Source organism: Mesoplodon bidens (genome assembly GCF_964165515.1).
Source record: "Mesoplodon bidens genome assembly, chromosome: 13".
NCBI lineage: Eukaryota > Metazoa > Chordata > Mammalia > Artiodactyla > Ziphiidae > Mesoplodon > Mesoplodon bidens.
In genome coordinates this window covers 24,563,382-24,577,712 of record NC_138169.1, presented here as the reverse complement: position 1 = coordinate 24,577,712, position 14,331 = coordinate 24,563,382, and the positions used below count along the sequence as shown (strand labels likewise).

General features: G+C 47.0%; 1 protein-coding gene across 6 annotated transcripts in view; it reads right to left on the bottom strand.

Annotated features, from left to right (window-relative positions):
* Window positions 1–259: 259 nt before the first annotated feature.
* The window catches only part of RNF185 (ring finger protein 185), a 28,764-nt gene continuing 14,692 nt past the window's right edge, over window positions 260–14,331 (bottom strand). For all 6 annotated transcript variants that reach the window (XM_081251825.1, XM_081251826.1, XM_081251827.1 and 3 more), the window contains 6 exons: window positions 13,582–13,804; window positions 10,532–10,550; window positions 8,699–8,811; window positions 7,224–7,278; window positions 4,587–4,704; window positions 260–2,680 (listed from right to left, as the gene is read on the bottom strand). In XM_081251825.1, coding sequence (XP_081107951.1) covers window positions 2,583–2,680; window positions 4,587–4,704; window positions 7,224–7,278; window positions 8,699–8,811; window positions 10,532–10,550; window positions 13,582–13,757 — 579 coding nt within the window. In that variant the 5' untranslated portion in view covers window positions 13,758–13,804 and the 3' untranslated portion in view covers window positions 260–2,582. The remainder of the gene's footprint in view (window positions 2,681–4,586; window positions 4,705–7,223; window positions 7,279–8,698; window positions 8,812–10,531; window positions 10,551–13,581; window positions 13,805–14,331) is intronic.

Genomic DNA, 14,331 nt, shown 5'->3' with positions numbered 1-14,331 from the left:
CTTTCTGGCCACAAGCTAAGCTCCAGGGTGGCAGCCCACAACCTTCAGAATTCCATACACTTATGAGGACTGGGTCTGCCTGCCAGACAGGTCACATCTTGGGTGGGGCTGTGTATGAAGCCAGGCCTCCAGCGTATGCTTCTCATTTCTAATTATCCATGGGTGTTTAAAGACTTTCATCCTCAATCTTCCTGGAGGCCAGGCCAGTCCTCAACCCATTCCCCCCAACTCCCCTGACACATAAGTCCACAGCTCACAGTTATGTAAAACCATTTGTTTAATTCTAAATCAAATCACTTTTACAACAGTGAAAATTAGTGACTGGTCAAGGTGTACATGGTATTATTTTCTAACTGTGGTTGGGACCTGGTCCTAATCCACAAAGGTGGCAGGAGGGGTTGGGGGCCAAGAACATAGAAAACACACACAAAGAAAGGAAAAATGCCTCAGCAGAGGGGTAAGGTGGTGAGCCTGCAGGGGCATTGGGAAGGGGCCTCCCTGTCGGGGCTGGGCCAGCAGTCCCAAGTCGGCTCTCCTGCCCCAGCTCCTGGCAGAGCATGAGTGGGGACCTGCAAGGTTTAAAATCAAAGGGCACATGGCCAACCTGGCTTTGCTAACAGGTTCCTTGGATGCCTTTGCTGGTGGAGCTCTCCTGGGCTCACTCCTCTTCGTTAAAGGGTCAAAGTTATTTGTCTTCCTACGTACAACCCTTCTTTTTTTAACCTTTCTTCTGGAAGCCCATTTCTGTTCGGTCCATCTGACTAAAGTCCTCTCTCCCATCGCTAGGTGGGGCCATTGCACTGAGAAACCAGGGTCTGTCAGACCTGGGATTTCCAGGTGATAAAATGAGCACTCTAGAGTGGGTGCCCAGAGAATCTTTAAAATCCATCAGGCACACCATAAAGCAGGTGGCTTATTCCTACCAAATTGATTCGGTAAACGAACCACCTATTCAATACTTGTATTTTGTCTGCTTAAACACTGAACTCTGGCACTGAAAGGTAAGAGGGGAAGCGGGGGGTGCAGTGGAGAGAGGAGAAGGGCTTCCCTCGTCTTCCTCAAGGTCTTGGTTTCCACACGCTATGCAGAACCATATCTGGAACAAACACTAGGTGGGGCTTTCAACCACTTGTTGGCTATTGCTGGGGGTAAACTCAGGAGCAGTGTGGACTGGTGAAGTGACAGAGAGGCCCTCAGAGTAAGTCCATCTCCCCCTACCCTAAGGATCTCCTGGAAGAGCCTGGATTTCTAGGAAGATGCCAGACTGGCAAAGCGAGAACCATTCCACCAGGTGAACTGTTCTCCTGCTGGCAACACACTCCCTCAGTCAAATTCGGAAGAAGCAGCTTGTGAAGTTGAAAAACAAATCAAGAGCTTGGGAAGAATGACTTCCCTGAAAGTTTCCAGGGGAAGACTTCCACAGGCAGACCACATCCTATCTTTGTGCTGAGGCTCCCTGGGCTCTGCGCCCGGCTTTACAAACCACCAGGGGTTGCCTGCTCTGGAGTAGTGTGCTTCTCTGGTTTTAGCACACACACAAGAGGTCTTCAAACCATACCAAAATCAGAGTCACATGCTGGGTCTCCCCTTTCCCTGCCTCTTCTTTAAGGACAATTTGGCTTCTGAGGAGGGTGGTCTTCAACATGCAGCTGGGATGACTCAACAAGCCTCCCAGTTTCCTTTGTGGGGTCTGGGAAAGGATGCACCTGGAGCTTCTGCGGCCTTAGGGACAAGGCTGCTTATTCAGTCGTTCCTGCACCTGAGCTCCGAATCCCACCTGAGTCCCGACTGCAGGTCTTTCCTAACACGCAGTCCGTCCTGGCTTCAACAGTAATCTAGGCTGGGTGCCCTCTGGCAGGGAGGCAGATATGCATAGTTTTGGGGGAAAACTGATGGGAAACCACATGTCTCTGGGGATAATCTACGCCAGGAAACCAGGTCATTCAAGCCACTCTGGAGCCAAAGACACTGAGCACAGCCCAGAGGCAATAGATCTTTGGATCCCTGGTGAATTCATGAATCGACTCCAGCTCCAGCTGCTACAATTATGATCTTAATGGGACAGCAATTTCTTGCATCTCTGCTGAAGAGGAAATAGGACAGAATAGCACTGCGATCTGGAAGGGGAACCTCTCTGTATGAGGAGTCCCACTGACTTCAGAGGCCACTTACCAAGGGGTATTTATTTAAAGAGATGAAAAGAAGTTTCCATATTTGGTTCGTCCCTTTGTTTTTGTAATATTAAATTCAGGTGAAATTGTACTGACAATTCCTCTTCTCCTGCCTCTTCCCTGTGCAGAGTCAGGACCTGCTGAGCTGGCTGGAACAGGATTTCACGGTGTAACCCATGAGAGATGACTCAATGCCAAAGCCTGAGGTGTTTACAGCAATGGCCACACTCCAGGGTCCTCAACAACTGGTCTTGAGTCCCAAAGCTCTGATGGAGAAGCAAAACTCCTTCATGTGTCACTGACCCCAGTGATTCCAGAGGTCAGGATTAGCCAGGAAGCCAAACATCAAGAGTGGGGGTAGCATGTCACCGGTCCAGAGGCCCTGCATGGATGTAGGCCGGGAGCCCAGCATTAGGCAATCAATAGCCAGAACATGATCACCAGGGCCACAAACAGGAACAGGCGTGACAGGAACTGCTCGTCCACATACTGGGGCGTTCCGGGGACAGCTGGAGGGACAGGAGGGAGGAGGGAGGCTGTGAGAATGCTGCAGCTGCACACACTGCCCACTGGAGTCAGAAGTTGAGAGCATCAACCTTCATCTCTTTACAACAGAATCCTGCACACTAAAAATATTTCCAAACCCCAAATAATATTAGGCAAAACAAAATTCAAATTATAAAAACATGTGGAATCATATAACAATAAGGACAAAGTCTCCAATTCGTCCTAAGAGGATTTTGTCTCCAGGTACAAATAAACCAGGAAAGTCTTGGAGGGAAAAATAAAAGCTACTATTTGTTAAGCATCTTGTGTGTGCTGTTGTGTATACTCATTATTGCCTGTTGGGCATTATTATCCCATTCTGTGTAAGAAGAAATTGAAGCACAGGTATGAGGTGACCTGCCTAAGATCTCAAGGTTCATGAGCTGGCAGAGAGCCCACAGCTGTGCTCTCAGCCTCTCCACACACTGCCTCTCGAGTCATGGAGTCTCTAGATTCTGGCACTGATGAGTCAGGAGGGGTCTCAGGGAGCCCTGCATGAGGTGCCTTCCTTTTTCAGAGACGAGAACTAGAGCCCAGACAGGCAAAACGACCTGTCTCCCTCAATCCATAGCAAACTAGGGGCAGAAGTGGGCTGAGAACCTGGGTCTCCACTCCTCTCTGCTTTGAGAAAAGCTACTCCGTAGAGCTCCTTGTCCTGACTGTGGGGCAAGGAGAGTTATGAGAAACTACATCCCAGATGGGCAAACTGTACCAAACACACACAACAAGGGAAAACTGTCTGACTGTGCCAAGGGGATAAAGAGAGTTCACAGCCTGGCTGTGAACTCTCTTTACCTGGGGAACCCGGGAGAGCCCTGGACCAGGATGGATGGAAATAAACTAGCAGGCAGGTGCGTGCTCCTTCCACGGGGCCCTGTCCCTCCTTCAGAGCAGAGCACACTTGGCCCTTTGAGGTCTCCTTCCTCTGATAAAACAGCATGTGAACAGAGGAGAAACTTTTGAGGTAGATGAGGTAAGGAAGGGCAGTCCCAAGATCGCTTGGTGCTACATATTACGCCACAGTTAGGCGCGCTGATGGAATCAAGCAGGCCGGCAGTCAACAAAACTTACTGATTGTCTGCTATGTGCCAAGCACCCGGGTGGGAAGGCAGGGGACAAATGGATGGCTCAGGAGAGGTTACTGTCCCCAGAGCCTAAGCTCCTGGCCAGGAGCCACGCACTGGTCCCTTCTGTACCTCACAGTGCCCAGCACACGAGGCCCCACTGAGTGCAAGCAGAGCTCAACCGCCCTCGGCAGCTCTGCAGCTCCATGGTCAGGATCTGGGCCTGGGCGTCAGATTGCGATAGAGCCCAGGGCACCTACCTCGCTCCCTGCCCTACACCAACTGCAGCCAGCACTCTCAAGCTGGCTGGAGGGAGAAAGGTAGAAGCAGGTGGCAGACATAGGCATGGTTCCCAAAGGGCTGGGGCTCAGGACCAGCCCTACGTGTGTCCTGAGGGAAGCTGGCCAGAGAATAGGGAGGACCAGACTCCTTGCAGTCTCCTGGCCCCTCCCCACCCCCAATGGTCAAAGTCGGGGGTATATGCCCAGGACTAGGCTTTTACTCAGCTGGGTAGAGCTGGGTAGAGTATATACTTTTCTTGGAAAACATTACTGAGCATTTTCTGAATTGTAAAATGGAGTTAATTGCACATCTGTCCCACAGGCTCATCGTGGGGATCCCAGGTTTATAATGGAAAGCACTCTGAATGCGCCTGTGCCTAATACTTGGTAAGTGAGCAATATCATTACCACGACTACCAGTAATCAGAAAAGAGTTTAGCACATTTTGAAAAGGCTGATTATCCTATATATTGCTGAATTCCTAGGAGTCTTCAAGCAAAATCACCAAGAGAATAGGGTATTACCTGGAGGAGGCCGCCCATCATTTATGTTAAATGCTGTGGCAAATATGCCAAAGGGAAATGCCCCAATTCCAAAAGACATCTGGAAGCCACCATCTCCAAATCCAAACCCTTGAAATCCCTGTGTACAAGAAATGCAATTCAGAACAGGAAGGTTTCTCCTCACCTGTCACACGTCACCTTACGTGTGGCACCCGCCTTTCTTCCCCACCCTCTTTTCCTCCCATCTAGATCTCAAGGCAGAGGAACCCTGGTGGCTCCTCCGCCCTCCTGGTCCTCCAGGGGTCCCAGGAGCTATGAATGCCAGAAAGGACTGGTTCTGACCCAAAGTAAAACTCTCTGCTGATGCAAGTAAGCGTTCTCAGAGCTCCAGGTTCCTTCCCAGAGTCCCACACTAGCCAATAAAACTTTCTACATGCTTTATAACAGCCAAAGTGTCAACAACTCCTATACCCAATTACAAGGGAACATAGAACAAGCTACACATTATCTGTAAGAGCAAAAAAAGTGGTACTCTAATTGGCCAACAATGGAGGTCATGATCAAAATTTCGATACATTACGCTGACTATGCAGCAACACAGAAAAACTCTTATGACCAAGCTTTCAGACAAAACTGTTTGAACACCATGGTCAGAACTATGTGACAATATGTATGTAGGCGGAAAAGATATGGATAAGTATTTTCCCTAAGATTTTTCTTTTAATATTGTTACTGAGAATTTTAAAGATTCAAAACACTTTTTTTCCTGATTACAAAAGTAATATATGCTTGCTATGAGAAATTAACACACTACAGGAATAAATAACACAGAAAATCAGAGGTCTCATTATTTACCCTCCACTTCATAACCCCTCCCTCCAATGACCACTGTCAGCAGTTTGGTATCATCCTCGGCTTTTTTTCCCTATAATGTTGGGTTGGCCAAAAAGTTCATTCAGATTTTCCCATAAGATGGTGGAAACGAACTTTTTGGCCAGCCCAATATGTTCTACACTGCATCATCTTTCACATGAAAAGATTCGGAAGGAATCATAATATTGTAAGTAGGTTAACTCCTATTTTCTAAGTGCCAACTCTGTGCTGGGCACCGTGCTAAGCACTAGTACACTCAAATCGCATTTAATTCTTACATTAGGATTACCCACATTTACAGATGACCAAACCAAGGCTCAGAGAGGTGAAGTAACTTGACCAAGGTCACACAGCTGGTAAGGGGTAGAGTTTAGATCTGGAACTAGATCAGTATGGTCCAAAAACCCATGCTCTTAATTACCGTGAACATCTTTAAAAAAATTCCTCTCCTTCTCTGCATCCCTGGGTAGATCTTTAGAACAAATGATTAAAAAATAATTAGAGAAAAGAAAAATTATTGGGCTAACTGCTCTCCACAAAGAGCTGATTGGCCTTCATTTGTGAGTCTTTTGCAAGTCATGCAAGTGGCTGCTCCCTATCCCTACTGAGCATAGCCTGGCACCCAGCTCCAAACTTCTTGACGGGCAGCACTACCTATAAAGCCTAACAGCAGATTTATTAAGAGGGCAAACCTACAGGGAAGGAAAACTGGTTTCCATCTCCTCAGTGCAGAAAAGCTTCCAACTAAGGGCCAGCCTGGTTGAGTCTGAGGGCTCCTGGGATCAAGGCTGCCTTACCCAGGAAGGTGCAACTGTTTCATCAGGAACCACCACTTCATTCAGTGCAAATCCGAGGACTGGCCCTCCGGCCTCCCTTCCAGCAACACCTGTACAATCCCACAAGTCCTCACATTTGGTAGGTTTATGTTCCTGGGGCAGAGTAGGCAAAAAACATCACCGGTGGCTGTGGGAGCTTGTAAATGCCAGAGGTGTGCACTGGCATGCACATCTGATGTGCAGTCTTCACAGTCAGGGCCTCTGGCTTCCTGGGGCCTCGGATTCCTGGGTTAGGAGCTAATGCTCCATGGGAACCAGAGCCTGGGAAGTACACAGTCTTATCCACTGGACCACTAGGGAAGTCCTCAACAAAGTATTTATTAAAGTATGCACTTTTTTTTAGACATAATGCTATTTATTGCTAATTTAATAGACTACAGTGTAAACGTAACTTTTATATGCACTCGGAAACCAAAAAAATTGTGTGACTTGCTTTACTGTGATATTCGCTTTATTGTGGTGGTCTGGAACTAAACCTGAAGCATCTCCAAGGTCTGCCTGTGAACTCCATAAGGGCAGGGATCTTTACTATGTTCACTGATATATTACCAGTGCCTAGAATGAGGCCCAGCACACAGAGGGCACTAAATATAGAAAGAATAAAATTTTAAAAGACAGTTACAAAACAGGAGCCAAATATTGTAAAAATAAAAATATATGTATACACACACATCTATCTATAAACCACACACACACAAATAGATCTATAAAATTTGTTTGTGTGTGTATAGATAATCATAGAAAAATAGAAAAGAAAATAGAACAATGTGTTTCCATTGGTTATCTCTGGATGGTGTGATTATAAGTTATTTTCTCGCCTCTTTTCCTTTCTGTATTTTGCAAATTTTCCTTTACTTTTATAATCAAGGAGAAAAAATGTAGGGCCAAGAGGGAAACTTCCAAAGCCATGGGCTCATTTCTAGAAGCCTTCTCCTAGAATTTTCCTCACCCCTCTGTTCTCCGGTTCTGGCCTTTGTCCTTGAGGACGGGGAGGAGTCTTCTCTCTGAAACAGAAACGGTGTAAAATAAGTCTATTACGAAATGCTTTGACCTGTTCCCTGAGTGGGGGAGCTCTTCACCAACAGGGTCAGGGCCATGGCCCCCTTTCATGCCCGGCACATGAACTTATGCCAAATTAAACCAACTACTAACTCTGTTCTACATGCAATTGCTTTTCCCTAGTGTGTAGAAAACTAGGGAGAAAATCCGTTTGTTACAAGATGCTCATCAGACTGCACTCAGCTTACTCCTCTCACAGAGAGACATACCCAGATTGGTTACAACTGTCAGCCAGGCACCTTCCTGGACCTGGGTCACGGATGTCAAAAACCCCAAATCCAAATTCAAACAGAAGGTGGCCTGTCAGCAGAGAGGGCTGAGATTCAGGGTCTCTCTGCTCTGCCCCATTACCTTCAGCTTTACCTCCCACTACTCCTGAGCAAGTACTTTACACTGTTCTTTCTCTCTAGGACCTGTGGGTCCTAGCCCCTTCCATCACTCATCCCACAAATACTGGACCGAGGGCTTGTTATCCATCAGGCACTAGGCAGGATGCTACCAAGACTGAAGATAGATCCTACTCTTGAGGTGCTCGTGGTTTAAAGGGGGTACAACCAATCACACTACAGTGTGGAAGGGACTTCTTTAAAAGAGGCGCCAACTAAATGGAGTGGCGGCATGGGTGAAAGCAACTAATGTGGGGAAGAAAGGCCACTTTAAGGAGGAGGTAACTTTAGGGCTGCTCATAAAAGACGGCAGAAGTTAAAAGAGGAGAAGGGGGTTGAGCAGGACTGGAGAGGGCAGAAGAGGCAAATGGACAACAAATACAAAGGCGCATGAAGGTGAAAGCATAAGTAAGTCCCTTTAAGAGAAGTCCAATATGTCTGGGTACAGGGTATGCTGGAGTCGGGAGTTTGGGAAAAGTGTGCGTGGGTGTGTATGTGCACACTCGAGCACCACACCATGAAGGCTCTCAACAGAATGCCAGACCCACCCACGCCTCCATTTCCAGAAATCTCAAACTCCACAAAGCCTCCCAGACCCCCATTTCCTCCCCCCAGACTTTAGACATCACTGCTACAGCACACACCTCCCACCTCCCACCCTGCAGACTCTCCTGCTGGACACCCTGCTTCCCAGGCTCCTTCACAGCACTCTGTATACTTGCAATGGTGGTGTCTTGTGCACTGCCTAGCATAGTGCCTGCCCATCATTGGCAGATGCTCACAGCACATCTGTATCACAGCCCCGCAAATAGCAACCTGGTTCCCCTCCCCTCCTGGCTGACTCCCATCTGGATGCCAAGAGCCTTGAAACAGAGGGTCTGTTAAGCACTAACTAAAGGGTGGGGTGAGGAGGTGCTGAATAGAAGTGAATTCGTGTCCAAGGGGAGAAGTGTGTGTGAGAGGGGCCCCATGGCCTCACCTGGGGTCCTGCTGCCCAGTGCTGCCCCTGCCGTAGAGGGGGATCACCTTGTCGCGGCTGATGCCAGCTTTGCAAACTGGACACACCTGTCTGTTAGGTCTCGTCTCCAACCACTGCAAGCAGGAGAGAAAACCATGTGAATGGCACAAGCCCACCAGGGTGGTCAGTCAGAGCCAGTAGGAGAACTACAGGGACCAGCGCCCTCAAACTGCAAACACCAGCACCAGCAGGGAACACCTCAAGGAACCCAACTCTCTGATTCTTGCTCCTGGCACTCAATAAATATTTACTAGTGGTGAAATCAAAATTGCCTTTAGATGCCGTCATAATTAAACAGGCTTCTTAATGCTTCGTTCTCTCAGGGGCTTGCCAGAAATACAGCAGGAAGGAACTGCAGGCCTGCAGCTGTGTCAAGAGGTCTGACAGATCCAGTCACAGGTCAGGCTGCAGGTAGAACAAACTTTAAATCTCCATCTTCCCTGATGGATCAATTGTATGACCCTGGCAGATTTTTCTTTCTGTGTTTCTCATTTTTACAGCATTTCCTCAACAACTATGTGTCTTAGACATCAGCCATCTGGAGATAAACTGACCATTTTCTGGTGATTTACTATGTGCTAAAGGATAGATTTTTCTTATTATCTAAATTTGCTTAGTGTTTTATATGTACTTTCAATGATTTTTGCATTCAACTATTTCTTTCAAAATTAAAAACAACAGTCCTGTTTTGGGTTTTTCAGGCCCTTTCACTGGTTGTATTAAAATCATTTCGCTTGACCTTCTTAAAAACAAATTTAAAATGATAAAAACATATTACCTTAGTGTCCTTGTAGACATTAAATAAATATTTTATACACAGACACACACACACACACACTCAACATTTATCTTAGAGCATAAATTATATCTTTAGTCCCAGTGATATGTAGTTTATCATATAAATGTGAATCTAGGACTTCAGGGCCAAGGAGAAGGCAGCATTTAATGATTTTTATATCCTATTTCCTTTATCTTTCTGTCAAAAGCTTGAAAACTTAAGTATTATGTGCTCTTTACAGATTTAGAACAGACATGTTCTAGAGGTTCCACTGGGGTCAGAATGCACCGCCCTGAAATGTAGTGGAAACCCCTCTCACTTTCTCTGCTTCTTTCTCCCATCAAGATTCTGAGGCTCTAGCAGCCTGGAACTTTTGTCCTCCCCTCCACATTTCCAAGCCACCTACAAGTGTGGGGCTCCACTGACAACAACCATGGTGACAGCTGGCAGCGATTATTAACAGCCAGTTGTCAGTGCCAGACTCAGCTCTGTCCCACCAAGCAGGCACCTAGGTCTTGGAGAAAACTTACTAACTAGTTTTCATAATAATCAGAAGCTGGAAAAACAGACTTTTTCCCTCTCATAAAAGCTCTCTGTTGAGACCAAAAAAGTTTCCCCCTTCCTAACATTTTCAAGACCTTTAAGGGTAGGGGGAATTGTTGATATGATGGGAGGTGCTTTTTATAGAGGCACAGTCTCAACAATAAAAACCTAACATACAATGACATCCAACCCAATTTACAAATGAGGAAGTGAGACCCAGAGAGGTGTAGCTTGCCAAGGCCACAAAGGCCATCAACAGCAGAGTCAGGAGCATCCCTCCTGGGTACAACACTGACCTCTTGTTTCATCAACTGCCTATCAGTGGGCAGGTGTATAAAGAGGGTTGGGGGGAAAGCAAGCAAATGAGTCCACAAGAGGGAAGATTGCAGCTTCTGACAGTAGTCTCCTGAGACTAGGGGTGTCTTGTGCAACCACAGCTGATGAAAGACAAAGTAAAATGAAATGCATCTTACCTGATGTAAACACGGCCAACTGCCAGAGTCCCCAAGGCAACCAGTCATCAAGGAGAAAGAGAAAGGGGGAAAGGAAGAAAAATTATTTCATTAACAGAAACACTGGGTAAGGTAGGAGGAGAAAAATGGGAAAACAGGATTGAACTGTGGAGCACTGCAACCCCACTGAGGGTCTACGGGGATCACTGGTATCAGAAATTAGAAAAGACTGAGCTAAAATCACAGGAAAAATGAAGCAATGGAGACAAGACACCAGTCTCCACCTCCAGGATCCCACTACTTGTGAAGACCCCCAGGTCCCAGACCACCCCAGACCCAGCTTCTCTACAACTTGACCTTTGAGGGGTTATGGCCTCTGAAGGAATCCAATAAGAGTTAAGGATCCTCTGTGCAGAGAAATTCACAGGGGCATCCTCATGCACACATGCACATGCACACACGCACTATTTCAGACTCAACTTCAGTGGGTTCACAGCCTCCTCAGGCTCACAGGGAAGGTGTGGATCTAGATCCAGTTTTTTTTTTTTTTTTTTTTTTTTTTTTTTTTTTTTTGCGATACGCGGGCCTCTCACTGCTGTGGCCTCTCCCGCTGCGGAGCACAGGCTCCGGATGCACAGGCCCAGCGGCCTTGGCTCACGGGCCCAGCCGCTCCGCGGCAAGTGGGATCCTCCCGGACCGGGGCACGAACCCGTGTCCCCTGCATCGGCAGGCGGACTCTCAACCACTGCGCCACCAGGGAAGCCCTAGATCCAGTTTTACAAAATCTTCAGGCTGTCCTCAGCCCTGAGAGCTCTGCTGGCAGGAAGCAGCTTAAAAGTTCAAGTCTACTGTAAAAACATCTTTAGGTAATGGAAAGATGGGGAAGCTGCTTGGCAGAAAAGGCTACCTCCAGCTTAGTGACGTACACTACAGAGATTGCTGCCCAATTTCTCATTTTACAAATGAGGAAACCAAACTCAGAAACATCAAACGACTTGCCTGCAGCATCAGGACTAAAACAGAAGTCTTCTGACTTCCATTTTACTGTCCCTCTATCACCCAGCACTGGGTGCAAAAAAAGACATTTACAGAATTGAAGGAAAAGTTACTCTAACTCCAGATTTAAATTTTTTCTTTCTCTCTACATTCATTCATTCAACTAACAAATATCTACTGCACGCCTACCAAATGCCAGGACAGTGGAAAATGCAGACATGGCTTCTGACGCTCACATAATGTATCCTCTCAACCTGAGTAAAATTTGGACTCAGAGGATAATTCCTTTCCCAATTACTGAACCACAGTTTAGCCTCACAATCCAGACACACAATCTCCTTGGACATAACAGACACCTGACACCAACACTAACCTTGCAACTCCATTCTAAACTGAGCAGAGGTCACTCCAAATCATGGCAGCTCTCCAGTGGCAACTTCCCTCAAAAGCTATGGGGGAGAAGTGGGGGTGCTTTGCCTCGGGGAAAAGTTCCGGATTATAACAATGATGACAGTTACTCCCATTCATTAAACAACGACTGTGTGCTGTGCTGAGCTGTGGCTAAATAGCTTTTCATTTGTCAATGTCACGGAATGGTCATCACACTAACCTTTGAGCGAGTGCAGCTATCTCTGTCTCATAGATAAGGAAACTGGGGTACAGAGAGGAGAGTAGATTTGCTTAAGGACAAACCACTCAGATTGGAAGCATCTCTTTCATTTTAGAACCTGTGTTCTTTCCAATGGTACCCTGACTGAATTCTTCATTCTTTCAAATCCTGGTTTTATGATACCTCAATCACAAAATTAGAGTATTTCCAATTTCTAGGAGAGGGTTGATGACAACAGTTTTTGTTTATTTTTATTTTTTATTTTTGGCTGCACCTCGCGGCACGTGGAACTTCGCCGATCAGGGATCAAACCCGTGCCCCTTACAATGGAAGCACAGAGTCTTAACCACTGGACCACCAGGGAAGTCCTGATGACAACAGTTTTTGCATAAAACTTCAAAATTAGGGCAAGAGCCTCCAGAAAAAAAAAAAAATCTCTGCCCCAATCTACTCATTCACCAATAAACTTATCTTTTTCACTGTTGCCAATTTAAACTCCCTGAGATATTATTTAAATGACCCTTTCTTCACACCGCTTCCCTGCTCAAAAACATTCAATAGCTCCATGTTCTACTCAGTTAAATCTGGGTTTGATAATCTGGCCCAATTCTCCTTTAACAATCTTGTTTCCTAATACTCTTCAGCCCATAATACCCATCCAGAGTGCTGTCAGAGGGATACAGCAGCTTCAGATCTCAGATGAACCCAGCAGCACATCTGCCTGTCCCTAGAAATTGCCTGCCTTGGGGTGGCACACACTCTTCACCTCACCTAGCTGGCATTCTCATCCCTCTAGTCACCCCAATTTGCCCTTCAAGGTCCAACTCAAAATCAAGAGGGAAAAAAAAAATCTCAACATTCACCCAGGTTTTCAAAGCCAGAAGGGGCTTCTGTAACCATAAAGGCTGGACTGGACACTGACTCTGCCACTTCATTTTGATATATATAAAATATGGTAACAAATATTAGGATCATAGCTCATGTAACATTTACTGTGTGCTAGTGCTCTTCTAAGTCTTTTACATATCCTGAGTCATTTAATGCTCCCAAACAACCCTAAAAAATGAAGCACTGTGTGTGGAAGCACCTGGCCCAAGGTTATCCAGGAGGGAAGTGGCAGAGTCAGGATTCAGAGCAAGGCAGTCTGGAGCCACAGTCCTTGCTCAAAACCATCGTGCTGTAACTGCCTCTTGGCTCAGCGCAGCAAGTGGCCGAGTAGTGCTCACTAAATGGTGAGTATTGTCACTTTAGAGATGGGGATAGGGAGCCCAAGGTGGGGACAGGATCTGCCCAAGTTCACTCAGCTTATCAGCAGCAGAGCTGGGATGAGAACCCAGGTCTCCTGCCTTTGTGCCTGAGTGTACCAGGACCCAAAATAGGTGGAAAACCTGCTCCAAAGCTGTCCAGGGCCACAAGCTTTCTAAACATGGCATGTGTCCTCTGGGGCAGCGGAAGGGGTACTGACCAGAAGAGGTGGCCACACAGGCTGATGACGGCATCCTTGGCTGTGTCCAGGCAGATGTTGCACTCGAAGGTACTGTCCTGACCTCCGCTCTCACCAGCACCATTGCTGCTGCCGCTGGGTCCCCCTGCACTAGAGTTCTCAGGAGATGCAGAGGCCGAGGGCCCTTTGCTTGCCATCCTTGGCTGTCAGCAAGCTCTGAGTGAAGATTCTCCCCAGGGAAATCCTGAAAGGCAGAGAGCCCATGACTGCCCATTTCTGCAGGCCACTCCCCGCAGTCTCCATGCCAATACCCCCATATTCTCTCAGGTCTGGAAGTTCAAACTATGACTGAACCCCTGAGTAGACTTCCCAGAGGCTGCAGAGGATGACAGTTGTGGGGCACTGCCCAGAGAGAAATGACTCAGAAACTTCCCATGAACATGGCCCAGAATGGACCACACAAATAACGAACCGCACTAATAGAGAGCAGCCTCCATGGAACAGCTCTCCACAGGAACTAGGACCCTGTCTCCCTGTCCTTCCATTCTCCCAGGATAACCGCCCAGGTGATAAATAAATACATGCTCAATCAGAATGAAAGTTCACAGGCTGTCTTCTAACTTTGGACGGCCTCTATGTTGGCGACCGAGTCTGCTCAGGCCAGAAAGTCGTGACCAGTGCACACCAGAATACAAGGAAAACCCTGTAACCATGAAAGCTTCCCAGGAAGCTAGGAAGGACCAGAAAGGTCATCTGGTCCAACGTCTTCCA